We start from the raw sequence: 14,725 nt of genomic DNA on the forward strand, positions 1-14,725 counted from the left end.
TTAACAAATCAAATGTGAACCCAGTTTTCATTCCAATCTTACAATTGATAATTCCCATAACTATCTTCGATAGTTCAAGGTCAAAGTATGAAACAGAATCTTCAACAAAATATGCTCTTCGACTGTTTCATAGTAGGAGACTACTATTATACACCAATCTTTTGTTGACAGGAAACAGAAAGAATACAACAACTGACACCTGAGAAACCTATCAGCTAGTTCCAGAACACATGATTCGACTGGCAATATGTCATTGATATATAACCACAGGAGGAATCTTGAACTTTTCTGAAAAGAATGGTATTACCTGTGGTCTCTCCACTAAATCATGGTAGAAAGCATACTCGGCCTCATAATCGTGCAACCGAAGCTCAGCCTTTTGATTTGTATGGTAATGGTGCTTAGCTGACTCTGACTTCCCAAAGCCAAATACACTAACTTTGTCACAAATCCCCAAGGCAAGCATAATTGCTTGCATGCCAGAAGAGTAATGGAACATAGCAGCATCATGAGCAGCCCCCCATTCATCGAATGACTTCCCCGTCTCCTCCCCAAACCGTTTCAACGAATAATACTTCACTATCCTTGCACTCAGCACATCCAACCGAAGATCAGTCACAAGCAAAGGCGCTTTATGGGACACATTGCATATTGCGTAATCAAAGAAATGCACCGGTTGACAAATGTACATGATTATAGGCACATTCTGTCCATAAGGGTGGCAAAAACAACCATTTCTCCTAGCACAAAGATGCAAAATGTTACTATTTACAAACGAAATGTTCGTCTTCGACCCAACTTTTCCCACAAAGCCCTCTATCCTCGCATTGTTCAATCGAATAACTACCTCATGACTATCAATCAATGCACCATGATTACCCTTCAACAAAATCCCACTGTTCCCAACCACAGCACAAGACGAGTAACGCTTCTCTTCCCAACTTCCCTCCGTACCATTTTTCCCATCAATCGGATTCTTCACAAGTCTAACCAAATCCAACATAATATCAGGCTGAAACCTTCTGTTTCTTGACCACTCACTCAACAATCTCCGAAACTCTAACCAATAACTATAGAACTGAGGAGAGCGGAGCATTACCGGATAGCCTGCAGAGGTCCTTGCTCTGGCATCATGGTGATTAAACCTTCTCCAAGTTGCGAAACTCCGGTACCGCCCCAGACTAGCAAAGTTACCGTCCAGAAGTTGCTCTACTTCCTTCTTGGCTTGAGCTCCACCCACATCGTCTGCAGCGTATTTCAGCAGAGTAGCATTGAGCACTGGCTTCGGCGGCGGAACGAGTGTCTTCTTCTCGAACTCGATCAAGCTCAGACTGTGCCGCACGGCGGTTCGGCAGCTCAGAGTGGCGGCGAAGACAATGAGTAGCAGGAGGCTGAAGAGTGGGCGAACAGAGAGCTTCATTGGAAGGATGAAGAAATCGTTGAGAGGGTTTGTGGGTGTTGCCAAATGTGGCCAGAAATAGAGCCTGCAGATCTTGAAGCTCTTTGGATTGGGACCATTTTGGGTAACTGTAGACTTCGTCATTTCCAGGAAGTGAGGTTTTAAGTCTTGAAGATGGATTTGTGAGATGGGTCAGGAGATTTGCATCTGGGTTTGTGGGATTTGTGGGATTTTTTTTTTCATGTGGGGGGAGAGCAGATCAGAGGAGGGAGGGGGCTATGAGATGAAAATGGGAGTGGAATCTGGGTGTGGGATTTGGTTGAGAAATGGGAATTTCATGATACAATGGGGGAGGAAGATTGGAGAGGTAGGCAAGTAGTGCTAGAGGGTATTGGGGGTTTGGAGCAGTAAGAGATATAAAGCAGCCAGTGAGGAGCTGAACCAGGTGAGCAACCCCATGATGAAATCTAGGGGAGGTGAAAGGGAGGAGGTTTGTTTGAGAGCTTTGAAAGTTTGGTTTGGGGTGTCTTGGGGAGTGGAGAGTGGGGTTGCAATATGCAGTGATGATATACTTGATATACAGTAAAGAATTGACCCACTTAGGATTGGTTGGTCTTTATTGTCCCCACTTGAAAGAAAGGTATTGTCCCCACTTGTAAGAAAGGTGTGTGATGTGTGCTTGTTAGAGATTTTTAGTAATTTTTTTTTTTTCGATAAATAGAGTTTTTTTTAAAAAAAAAATTAATATCATGTCGATATATCATTAACTCAGGCCAGAAATGATCATTACATATCCTCCCTCTACTATCTATGGGTAGATAAAGAGTTTGTGATAAACCACAGCGATACATAGATTAGGTCCGATCATTTGACGGTACCCATGCTCACTTATTTAAGTAAGCCTACCCATTATGAAATAACATAGTAACTAAGCAAGCCCAAAGATAAAACTCATAGTTGCACAATAGAGTGCCTAGCTCCCTAAAACAATAGGAAATAGTAAGAAAGTAAAAAAAAACTAAACAAATAGGAGCCCTAAGAGAACAACCCAAAGATAGCCAACTCAAACCCAACTAGGAAAGCTTGGCCCAAGCCTAGTCGTCATCTCCATCACGCCAAGGATGCCCGTACGACCCCTTCACGCCAAGGTCGCCATGACAACGCCGCTTCCCACGCTGCAACGACCTATGGCACCTTGACCTGCACTGCCAAGATCCAGCATCCCTGCAACCCATTCACCCACGAGACTTGCATCATTGACGGAGTGCCGCCGTTGCCCAACGCCCCACCGCGCCATGGAGACATCGCCCCAGACTGCCCTGCCAAAACCACCGCACCAGAGTCTCGATCAACAAATCTCGGGCATCCCTTCCAAGCAATAGCAACGAAACTCCCCGCCCGGCAGGACCACGCACCGAGGCAAGGCCGATGGCCTGCCTCAAGAGGGAGCCGCCAGACAAGAACTGGTTCTAGGGTTTTGGTTTCTTTAGAGCGGCGCTAGACCCTCCCTTTTGTCATAAATAGAGCTTTTTAGTGTTGTGAAATGCATGAGAACGATTCTTTTTTTTTTTTTTTTTGGTGAGCAGTGCTATTTTTCTTTTTCTATTTAGTGTAAGGCGAATAAGTATATTTAATTTATGATACTTTGGAGTAAGGCATATTTTAAATCTTTTATCATTTATTCTTTCATCAGACAACAGTAGAAATTGTGAAGTATGAGTGTATGCATGGCATACCTTTAAAGTGTCGTTAGGGTTTAAGTGGTTAATTAGACTTATTTTTACTTTATCTAATAGTAATTTGCATTAAAAAAAAAGTTATATAAATAAATGTGGAAAGTAGGGCAACAGAAGATCTCGTTTTTTTTTTTTTTTTACTTTATAGGAACACGATGGTATATTGAGAGCGAAGATTATACATGATGTTATGCATTATGAGTACAATAATAAGATACATCATTTACGTAATTTACATATTCCCTAATGCATCTAGTTTAGAAAATGCAGGTTCCAAAACGAACATATTAAAATCATGAACTCAAAGATTTAGAGCTTTTTCTATTGTTTTACATATAAATAAAATAGTCTAAATCCATGTCCTCAGTAACCCTTGACACCACCAACCATCTTTTTTTTTTTTTTTGAATAAAGGGCTGGTGCGGCTGCCCTCAAGTCTCGATTAATGAAACAGTCAAATACAAGAGGGAGACATTGAGCCTAAACCCCTGATTACAATAAGCATCTAGAATATTTTCTGAAATAATATCAGAAATCTCTACAGAATACTTAATACACCAACTAACAAAGAGTGCACAAATAGTGCACTACCACATGCCAGTTGATACACATCGGTTCAAAACTGATGTCTTTTTCATTTAGCAACCGATGTCTCATTAAGTGATGTCTATTATAGCAGTCTTAGACATCGGTGGAAATCTGATGTCCATAAAATACACAGACATCGAAATTTCGAGAGTAACCGATGTCGCACATATGCCAAAAAGCTTTATAATTAAAATATTTTGATGTCTAAACCAAAACTTCTGATGTCTCATTTGGTATCAACATCAGTAAGTACAGTTTTTCTTTGTAGTTAATTGATTTATAGTTCTATTTACTGTGTAATAGTAGCAAAATTAATCAAATTACATATCAAGGTGACCCTAAAACTGATGTTGTACAAACTTATGACATCGAATTTTTAGTAGTTTTTGATTTTAAATATGAATTGCACATCAGAATGTACTCTAGAATTAATGTCATTTGCACTTTAGATCTCGTAGTTCTTGATAAATTATGATGTAAAATGGTTAGTACAACATCAGTTTCTTTAAAAACAAATTGTCTGCAGAGGTTATTTTCAATATCAATTTTTATATTATTCAAATGAATGAATCCATTCACATAATAATGGATGCTCTTCTCATTACTCACATGATAGAGAAATACCAAAAAATTACTAAGCAATATATCTTTTATAAACCAAAAGTTAAAATATCATGTTCTACAATAAGTAAACTACTTAAGTACTACTACATATTAAACAATGAAACTTGAATAATTCTGTCCAACTTAACAAACGATCAACAAAGACCACTTGTTCCATAAAAAGCAGCACTACAAATATCACGCTTCATCATAAACATCTACAAGTATTTCCTCGTAACAAACTCACTCCATTCAATCCGCACCTCATCAATTTGCTCTTGTGAGTAGCTGGTTCTCTTCGACTTCCTACTCCACTACATAATTATGCAAACATATTTTACAACACAATGTATATATAACATAACTTTAAATAAATTATTACTTAAAAGTGAAATGCTTACCTTCTGTGCAAAAGAAAGCATTGGATCCTCAATCAGTTCCTTCATGTATCTCATGACATGGTAGCCACATTCACCACCGCCCACTTGTTTTGGTGCACCCTATTGTAAGTGTGAATGTCAAGAACCGATCAACTTATAGTTTATAACAGAACCAATGATAACAAACCAAAAAAAAAAAAAGACAGAACCAATGATAAGGCTTTTCAAAGCCAATTTCCTAGCCCTCTATCGATTCCTCATAGCTATAGTAGAATTAGTAGTGTAGCTAATCCAACTTGTGCATTTTTCTATATAAACTTGTGGACATAAATGCATATAACAATGGAGTGAGTTTCTAGTGGACATACCGAGAGATTTATCCATCGTGATGCTTTTTTGCCATGTCTACCCGTAATTTCATTAAATAATTTGATTGCACTTCATAAAGAAAGAAATTCAAATTAGCATAAAAAATGGTTAAAAATTCTATTTCAATATACATAAAGCATTATAAATAAACTTACTTGTTCACAGTTTCCATCCACTCGGGGTATTGTCTTTCCAAAGAGTCCACAATGTAGACAATGTCTTTTTCTTCATTTATTATAGTCAACATCCAATGATCACTGAAAATCCAACAATATATACTTAAGAGTGAATTTTATTCATGACATATACACACACTAATGCCATTTGCTGATGCATTTGAAAAACATTATCACCTGGGATTGTAAGGCACCAAAAATATATGATCAGACTTTCCTTGTTGCATCCGTTCTACTAAATTGTTCACTACATTCTTTGAATCTGATACCCCAATAGAGACGACCTGTGCAGGATCCACGAACCCAAATGTATCAACCATGTCAGACTTCTCAAGGACCTCATATAGGTACCAAATGAGATCAGAAATTTTCAACATTGACCATTGACCATTCCTTCTTCAAATGCCTCACAAGTTGAGATAAAAACGTACGTAAGAGTGATTCTACTAAAATGGAAAATACACTAATAGCTTTCAATCCATATAATGTTGGCCACCCACTGAGTTAAAAATGGTAGCTTGTGAAAGTTCCTAAGCTGGTCTGCTGCTGACCTATAGTCGCTCAAACAGCTGTTTCTCCAAATCCAGAAGATTAAAAAGGGTGAAATCGCTGTAACAAAAACTAGACACACTTCCCCCTTTTCCTATAAAATTTTACAGTCCAATTAAATCAGAGTAGAAAACTATAGACCTGCAAATTCAGTGTTCTATTATGCAGATTCTGCAGAAAGCTGATTCTGATATTGGTGTACTTGGTTTGCCATTGTGGAAGCTACATGGCACGAAATTAAAAACTGTTTTTCAGGCATATGTGAGACATGTATGTCTAAGTTTCTGCAAATTTTCAGCTCCATATTCCCACTGGTTTAAGAACTATGGTCTTCCCAAGTCAATCTACAGTACTAATTTCTGTTCTGACCCTCCAGCATTCCAACCAATATTCCAGAAGATTTAGAACTCCAAATGCAAAACCCTTTTATAGGGAAACACTAGACATATAGACCTACAATATCACAAAGTATCAGAACTTATGCTCTTACGAGGTGAGAACTCTAGGACTCCAAATTCGACTGATATTTCTGGCAGAGCTTAAAATCCAAAAACTTTGAGGAAGAATTTGGCAACCTAAGATTTAGCACCCCTCAATTTAATTTTCTGGTTCAAGAACCCCAGATATCTGTTTTACCAAATACTCTACTTTACCCACAAGCTAAAACCATCGCCTAAAAGCCTTCTCGTTCTCTCTAAATGCACACTGTTTAAATCATGATTACAAAAGCTTCCTGATTTTAACCCATTAAACACTAAAACTGGCCTATATAGCACAATCACTATAAAGAAACAGAAATTGGAGAACAAATCATACAATCCAAATTTGATAACCGAAGAATTGGAAAAGAAACTAAAAAATTAAACTTTAGCAGATATGAAACTAAAAGCTCCAACTGAAATTAAGAATAATAGGAACTCACCCAATCCTTCAATTCTTGTTCTTGCACTCAATGAACTCTAATTTCACATTAGGTTCTTCCGGAGACCGCACATTGTTTGGGCTTCGTGAAAGAGATACCAGGAGTATGGTGAAGAGCAGAGTACTGAAGCACGATGAGGAATATTGAGAGAGAAGCCGAAAATTTGGGAAGAAAATCAGTTCGTGAGACATGGAGTCTCATGTTCGGGCGAACTCTTTTTTTTTTCAATTAATTTCGTTTTGTTTTGAGATGATAGATGATACTCTCTGAAAATATGAAGATGTGCTTGGAGATAGATAACGAAACAAAAGGAAAAGGATAAAGCATCGATACATAGCGGTTCCCCATTTCCCGCATTCCTCAATCTTTTTTTTTTTTTTTCCGATACTTAGTTGAATCTGCAGCTTAGCCTTATCTGTTCACATTATTTAAAAATAATAAAATAATTAATATCAGGTCTTATAAGGACTCATGTCTATATTCTTAACCGACATCAGAAAATATTAAATTCGATGTCTAAATTTTTAAGACATCGGTTTTCTTCTCAACTGATATCCTTTAAGTGATGTCTATTAAAAGATTTGTAGTAGTGGTGACTCCATTTGCTTTAACATAGCAGTGACATAGCGGAAAGATAACTCGATATGTACCCCGAGTACAACATAGCATAATTACCACCAACCATCTTTTTTTAGTGAGACATAAAACAGCCACATTCTCGTAGTGAGACTCATCAAGATTACAATAACCAAATAGAAATATTTTCGTCAACGCCAACATAGTCACCATGTCTAATGTTTAGCCCTAGAAATATCAGGGCCAAGTAACACTAAGTGTGCCAACCAAGCCGAAACCCACTAAAACCACCACGCCTTTGCTTCGTCAACAGTAACCATCGATCCCATCATCCATTGTCACTGGGATGGGAAGTCCAACAATTTATAATAAAGATCATCTTGAGCAAACTTCTTTTTTTTTTTTTTTTGATGACATCTTGAGCAACCTTCTTGGAAGTTATCACTTACCATAGGCCTCATCAAAAAGCCCGAGGATCAAGTGGGCCGATGGAGGCCCGCCGGCCCTGAGGGCTTTTAGCCCGGCCCGGCCCGTCAAAAAACCCGCAAAAGCCCGCCTCAGTGGGCCGAGGGCCGGCCCGCCAAAAGCCCGTAAAAGCCCGCTAGGCCCGGCCTGTAAAAGGCAGTAAAATATTATATATATATATATATATATGTGTGTGTGTGTGTGTGTGTGTGTGTGTGTGTAGATATGTGTGTGTGTGTTTATAAATATATATATACACACACTCACACATAGATATATATTTGTGTGTGTGTTTATATATATATATATATATGTGTGTGTGTGTGTGTGTTATATATATATAGAAAAGATATATATGCATTACCGCATAATAAATATATATATATAGATATATATTATATGTGTGTGTGTGTGTGTTTATATATATGTGTGTGTGTGTGTTTATATATATATATAGATATATATATATATATATATAGTGTGTGTGTGTGTGTGTTTATATATATATATATATATATGTGTGTGTGTGTGTGTGTGTGTTTATATATATATATATATATATATATATATATATATGTGTGTGTGTGTGTGTGTTTATATATATATAGATATATATATATATATGTGTGTGTGTTTATATATATATATATATATATATATATATATATGTGTGTGTGTGTGTGTGTGTGTGTGTGTGTGTGTGTGTGTGTGTGTGTGTTTATATATATATATAATATATATATATATATATATATATATATATATATATATATATATATATATATATAAACACACACACATATATATATATATGTGTGTGTGTGTGTGTGTGTGGAAGTTCTCATACTTCTATTATTCTATATAGAATATGTGCATATATATATATATATATTCTACATATCGGTTGACAAATTCGATCGGATTCGAAAATATGGTGAAATTGGCTAAATTTTGTACCACACTCATAATTTATTGTAATAAACTCATCTAACGGTCGGTTTTTCCATTTTTTTTGAATTGATATGAGTTGCTCTTTGGAGTATATGATATATAAATATAGGTTTATAAGAGTAACTAAGTTTGACCTAGTTGATCGAATTCGAAACGATAACCAAATTGGCTGGATTTTCTACAACCACCATAAAACATTACAATCTCTCAATCGAGCTGTTGGTTTCTCTGAATTCATTTTCCACTTCATGATTGCTTTAGAATGAACCTAAACAATTTAAATACAATGAATATGTCATACAACTTTAGGAGGAAAATTGGTATAGACCAATGTGTTTGTAATTAAAATTAATTTTTTTTATCTTATGTCCACGCACATCCATTGATGGAATATATACAAATGTGATGTGAAAAAATAAGCACGTTTCGAGGTTGTCACGGCATCGGTCAACCAATAAAACATATAAGTGTCTACGGTTGACTAATCCGATCGGATTCGAAAATATGGTGAAATTGGCTAAATTTTTTACCACACTCCTAATTTATTGTAATAAACTCATCCAACGGTCGGTTTTTTCATTTTATTTGAATTGATAGGGGTTGCTCTTTGGAGTGTATGATATATAAATATAGATTTATAAAAAATTAGTGTCTTTAAAAATTTATTTATCAATAAATTAGTATTTATATATAAATATAGATTTTTTTGGGTACAATATAGTTATATAGATATGTTATCTTTGGTTGTATTTGATTATTATCCATTGAATTTCCAAAGCTTGATTAAAAAAAAAAAAACTTGTGTCTTTAAATATTTATTTATAAATAAAGCCCTCAAGGCCCGGCCCAAAAAAGCCTGCAAGGCCAAGCCTGGCCCGGCCCGAAAAAGCCCGCAAGGCCCGCTTTATATGGACGGGCTTGGATCCTTTGATTTTTAATAAAGCCCGGCCCGGCCCAGCCTGCAATTATTTAAAAATATAGCAAGGCCCGACCCGTTGACGACCCCTAACTTACCATCGATTTTGTATTTCATACAAAAAGCAGAAGTTGTATGCATATCAAACTGCGCAGCACAATGATCCAAACCCCGAGGACCGCCATCATCGAAATCGTCATGAAAGCACCACGCCTAGGTATGGTGACCAACATGAATCTTAGTTGGTATACACTCCAAGAACTCCACATGAATTTTAGTTGGTACATTCAATCAGATCTAAGCTTTAAGTCTTTAACTTCTAATGCAGGTTTTGTAAGCAATTATTTCATTAATGAAATGTTATTTGATATATAAAAAAGATTGTAGGCTTTTCCATATATGTGTTTATCTGGTCAATTAACAACCAGGGAAGGATTTTGTGGGGAGTTGGATGGTCAAACCCCATTTCCCATGACACTCAAGAATTTTATATGCCATTATTATTTACGAGGTAATTTTGTTGTGATCAACATTCTGAATTAATTTAAAAACCGTTGACAGAATTACAAATAAGCTTTTAATAGTACGTTATAAATTTCTTATTTGGGAGTGTAGTATGGGACAAATTTAGTAACTAGTTTGACAATTTGTTGGTAGTCTTTGCCTAATGGTCATCCATAAGATCATGGTTTGCACCACCTGATTTTATTTTAGAGGTTGTTCTTTAAAGTTCAGATTAAAAATCGCCGGTTGGGTTTGCTCCACCAAGAAAGATATGGAATTTTCAAAATCAAGCAGTGCAAATACAAAGACCGAAATAACAAAAGTAAGCTCAACGCAAAGATTTAATTAATGAGAGATGATACTCATAACTTTTTTCTTTAATAATATTCATCACTGATTACTCTTCTATGCACCCACGATGAAAGTGACCCAGTTAAGATGATCTCAATCCTTCATATTTATGTTTTAATTAACACATAAAAGAGTGTGTGATTAATAATTTCTAACACAAAATGGTGTGTGATATCACCTCCTGACCTCCCTAATTAATTTAGAGAGTGTTCGAATAATACATCGTAGCTTGATGGTGTTCATGTACAATTGTCATTGCTATTTTATATGGTTAGTCCTAGTTAATTTTTTATTTTATTCTAAAATAAACTCCAATTATATTAATGACAGTCACTGTTGATGTTGGAAGTGCCGGAGTTGTTGAAGTCAAAACATAGTGTTAGAAAACAGGGATGGTAAGCAATGGATCCATCCTTGAAAATAAAATTTGATTGTAGACAGATATAAATAAAGTTACAAAACAAGATTGCAAAATTGTTTCAATCATAACATAGTAGGAAAGCTGTGTTATTTGTAATGATACTTCTTTGTGAAAGAGTTAACTTTCCGGTATGTCACCGCCATGTGAAAGCAATAGAGTAGTCATTCCAGCACTCTTTACTAATTGGTGCTTATTAGAATACATAGATTTTAGGAAAAAATTTTGTTTAGTCTCTATACTTTGCCTCTCTCATCGTTTAAGTCCCTGACATTCTAATTTAATCTAAAAACTCCTGACCTCACAATTTCCCTTCAATAGGTCTCTTCCGTTAAAATTCTGTCAAATTGGGGCGTTAACTTGTTAACTTGCTGACGTGGCAATCAATTCCACGCCAACTCAGCTCGATAATGGTGAAATGTCCAATATACCCCTCTGTTGTTTCTTCCTTCTTTTTTTTTTTCTATTTTAATTTCTTTTAGAGTTAAATACTGTTTACTCCCTATAATAAGTAGTTTCATCGTTTCAGTCCCTGACCTTCTCGAATTTCACTTAAAAAGTCCCTGAACTCTCAATTTCCTCTCAATTGGTCCATGCCGTCAAACTCCGTCCAAATTGTCCGTTAAATTGCTGACGTGGCATTTTTTACATGCCAAAATATCTATTATACCCTTACCTTATTTTTTAAAATTAATTTATTTTCTTTTTTCTCTCTCACTTTTTTTTTTACCTCTTTCTACATCTTATTCTTCCAGCTCTCTCTCCAAGATCCAAGATCCAAAATAGTCTGCACCAACTAACCAAAACGACCAACCTCCCTCATCTTGTTCCTTAAGATCGACTCATCATCATTACATGAACCAATCTCTCTCACCACCTTAACCCGAAGAGAGAGAGATGCAGACCCGGTTCTCAGCCCTGACCCGAACCCTAAAGTCCATGACCCGATCCTTCTCTTCTTCACCCGTCAACCTTCTCCTCCCAATTGCAGCCAACCCTGGCGGGCCTCCGGGCTCGCCTCGCCGCCGAGTCTCCCACTCTCATGGAATTCGTCGAAGGCGAAGGTCCGTACTCTGCGGAGGTCGGCATAAAGAAGAAGCAGCTGCCGAAGCCGAAATGGATGAAGGAGTCGATCCCCAGCAACAAGAAGTACACACAGATTAAGAAGAAGCTCAGGGAATTGAAGCTCTACACGATCTGCGAGGAGGCCAAGCAAGCAATTTAACGGCGAGTGCTGGTCCGGCAGTGAAACCGGCACCGCCACCTCCACGATCATGATTCTCGGCGACACGTGTACTCGCGGTTGCAGGTAAGGTGTTCGACGAAATGTGTGTGAGAGAGGAGGCTTTCGTGTTTTGTGGTTGAAATGTTGATTGGAAATGTGTGCATGTTTTGTAATGATAGATAGGGGTGTGGGATGATTACCGTGGGCTGCTCTTTCATGGTCATGGGGGCATTATTGGCAGCGGCGGCCATGACGCCTAGATCGGAACTTTGAAGGGATGGACCGACCCTCTGAAAGAGAGAGAGAGAGAAAGAGAGAGTGTGTGCAGATCTAGTAGTACAGAAGAGAGGAGAGGAGAGAAGAGGTCTATTCTTTGGAAGATCACTAATCCGATGAACAACGAAGAGGTAAAAGGGAAAAAAAAGTGAGAGAGAAAAAAGAAAATAAATTAATTAAAAAAATAAGGTAAGGGTATAATAGTCATTTCAGCGTGTAAAAAATGCCACGTCAGCAATTTAATAGACAATTTGTACGGAGCTTGACAACAGGAACTGATTGGGAGGAAATTGAGAGTTTGAGAAGTTTTTAGGTGAAATTCGAAGGTCATGGACTGAAACGATGAAACCCTATAAGTATAGGGAGTAAACAGTATTTAACTCTTTTTTTTATTCCCTTTTTTTTCTCTTTTCGTGCTGCCTACCTTCTCCTTCCTTTACCCGCCAATCCCATTCCAATAAAACTCCAAAACCCATCTATTTCTCTCCCCAATTTGAAACCAAACCCAGCAAAAACTTAGCTTGGTGGTGCAGAGATGGACATCGAGCAAAAGCAAGAGGAGCTGATCGATCACTTCTTCGCCTTCTCTTAGGCCACCTCCCTCTGTCGTCGCTTAGCGGATCTGCCCTTGCCTCCGTCATTGCCGAGGCCACCTCCCAAACACAAGCAAAACACCAATCAACTCCTATAAAGATGGAAAAGGTTGGGAAAGAAACAACAAAGGAGTGGAGGTTTACAGAGCACAGAGTCTAATCAAGGAATCAAAGCCGGTGCCTGAGAAAAGACAGAGAATCCAGCTCGGAAACTCGCTGCTAAACCACTCCCCTCTTTTTTTCACAGCCCACTTCTCTCTCTCCCACTCAAATCCCATTTTCTCTCTCCACATCAAGCCTCATTTTGGAGACTTTTCACTGAAAACGACCATTTTTTCAGACTTTGAGGTTTTTGGGTCTTGCTCAAATGGTGACTTGGATTCTGGGTCTGGTTCAAATGGTGGTTTTTGATGGCCAAGTTTACTAAAACTAGAAGTGAAGAAGAAGAATAGTAATGGAAGAGAAAAATGGTCACCGGCGTGGAGATCAAAAATTGGGGTTTCGGATCGATCTAGATTGGTCCGCCGGCGTGGCGCCACCGACACAGTAGGATACGATGGTCAAGACGGGCGGGGTGGGTCAACATAATGATGGCACCAAAGTCTTGACTCGGTTATTGAGGTCCAATTTCTCTTCATTAAAGACAGCTGTTGCTGAAGATGCAGTGGCTTGTGGTGTGCATTGGTAGTGCGTCATGGTGGTCGGTCTCTGTGTTTGTGGTTTGTCGGTGAGTCTTTTTTTAATTTCTTTATTAATAAATTTTGGTTCTTTGTGTATTGGTATGTAAGCAATCGATCAGGCTATGAATTTTGATCCTTTTTTGTATTCTCTTCTTCTTGAATTATAGTGTTTGGTTTAGTTTTTGAAAATTAGTTATTCTCATGATCAAAAGCTTTACTGATCTTCTCACTATATACATTTTCGACTGTAGTTTCGATTATTTTTGTTTGTGCTTAGGCTAGTGCAACAATGGGATTGGTGGTTGGGCTCAGACAGAGAGCACAGTGGTGGTTATGGGGGTTTGGGCGTGAAGAAGAAGGAGGTAGAAAAAGACAAAAAAAGGAATAAATGAAATTACAAAGGAAAAAAAGGAAGGGAGAAATAACAGAGGGGTATATTGGACATTTCACCATTACCGAGCTGAGCTGACGTGGAATGTATTGCCACGTCAGCAAATTAACGGCCCGATTTGACGAAATTTTAACGAAATGGACCTATTGGAGGGAAATTGTGAGATCAGGGAGTTTTTAGATTAAATTAGAATATTAGGGACTAAAACAATGAGAGATGCAAAGTACAGAGACTAAACAGATTTTATCCCTAGATTTTATGGAGACTCTTGATATTATTTCAGGATGTTCTCTTTATACTTATTGTAATCTACAGTTCAGGCCATGCTCTATATAAAGACGATGAACAATTACATCTATTTGGATAGACAGCAGTAACTGTTCTTTCAAATCAAATGAACAGTTTCAACGTCTATGAAACTGCCTCTAATGAGTATCGGAACTTTGATCAAACAGAAAACTTAATCAATAAAAATTTTATCCAATTTAAATCATTAGAGCCTTAAAGCCTAAGGCCCATGTGACCTAAATCAGATTTTTGATGTGGGAGTCTATCCCACATGTTCCAACATGTAGTAACGGTCATCATCGAATCATCGTGTTTAGGTTGGTTCATAAATGAATTTGTCATTTATCCGACTGTCAAACCTTACTCTAC

The 14,725-nt window shown here is 37.5% G+C and overlaps 1 protein-coding gene across 1 annotated transcript; it reads right to left on the reverse strand.

The window, feature by feature from the left end:
- LOC133733348 (beta-1,6-galactosyltransferase GALT29A) lies at positions 1-1,947 on the reverse strand. The gene has a single exon (XM_062160982.1). The coding sequence runs from the start codon at positions 1,541-1,543 to the stop codon at positions 251-253; it is 1,293 nt and encodes a 430-aa protein (XP_062016966.1). The 5' UTR covers positions 1,544-1,947; the 3' UTR covers positions 1-250.
- Between the last annotated feature and the right edge of the window lie 12,778 nt (positions 1,948-14,725).

The sequence above is a fragment of the Rosa rugosa genome, chromosome 2 (genome assembly GCF_958449725.1).
Source record: "Rosa rugosa chromosome 2, drRosRugo1.1, whole genome shotgun sequence".
In the NCBI taxonomy this organism is placed as follows: Eukaryota; Viridiplantae; Streptophyta; class Magnoliopsida; order Rosales; family Rosaceae; genus Rosa; species Rosa rugosa.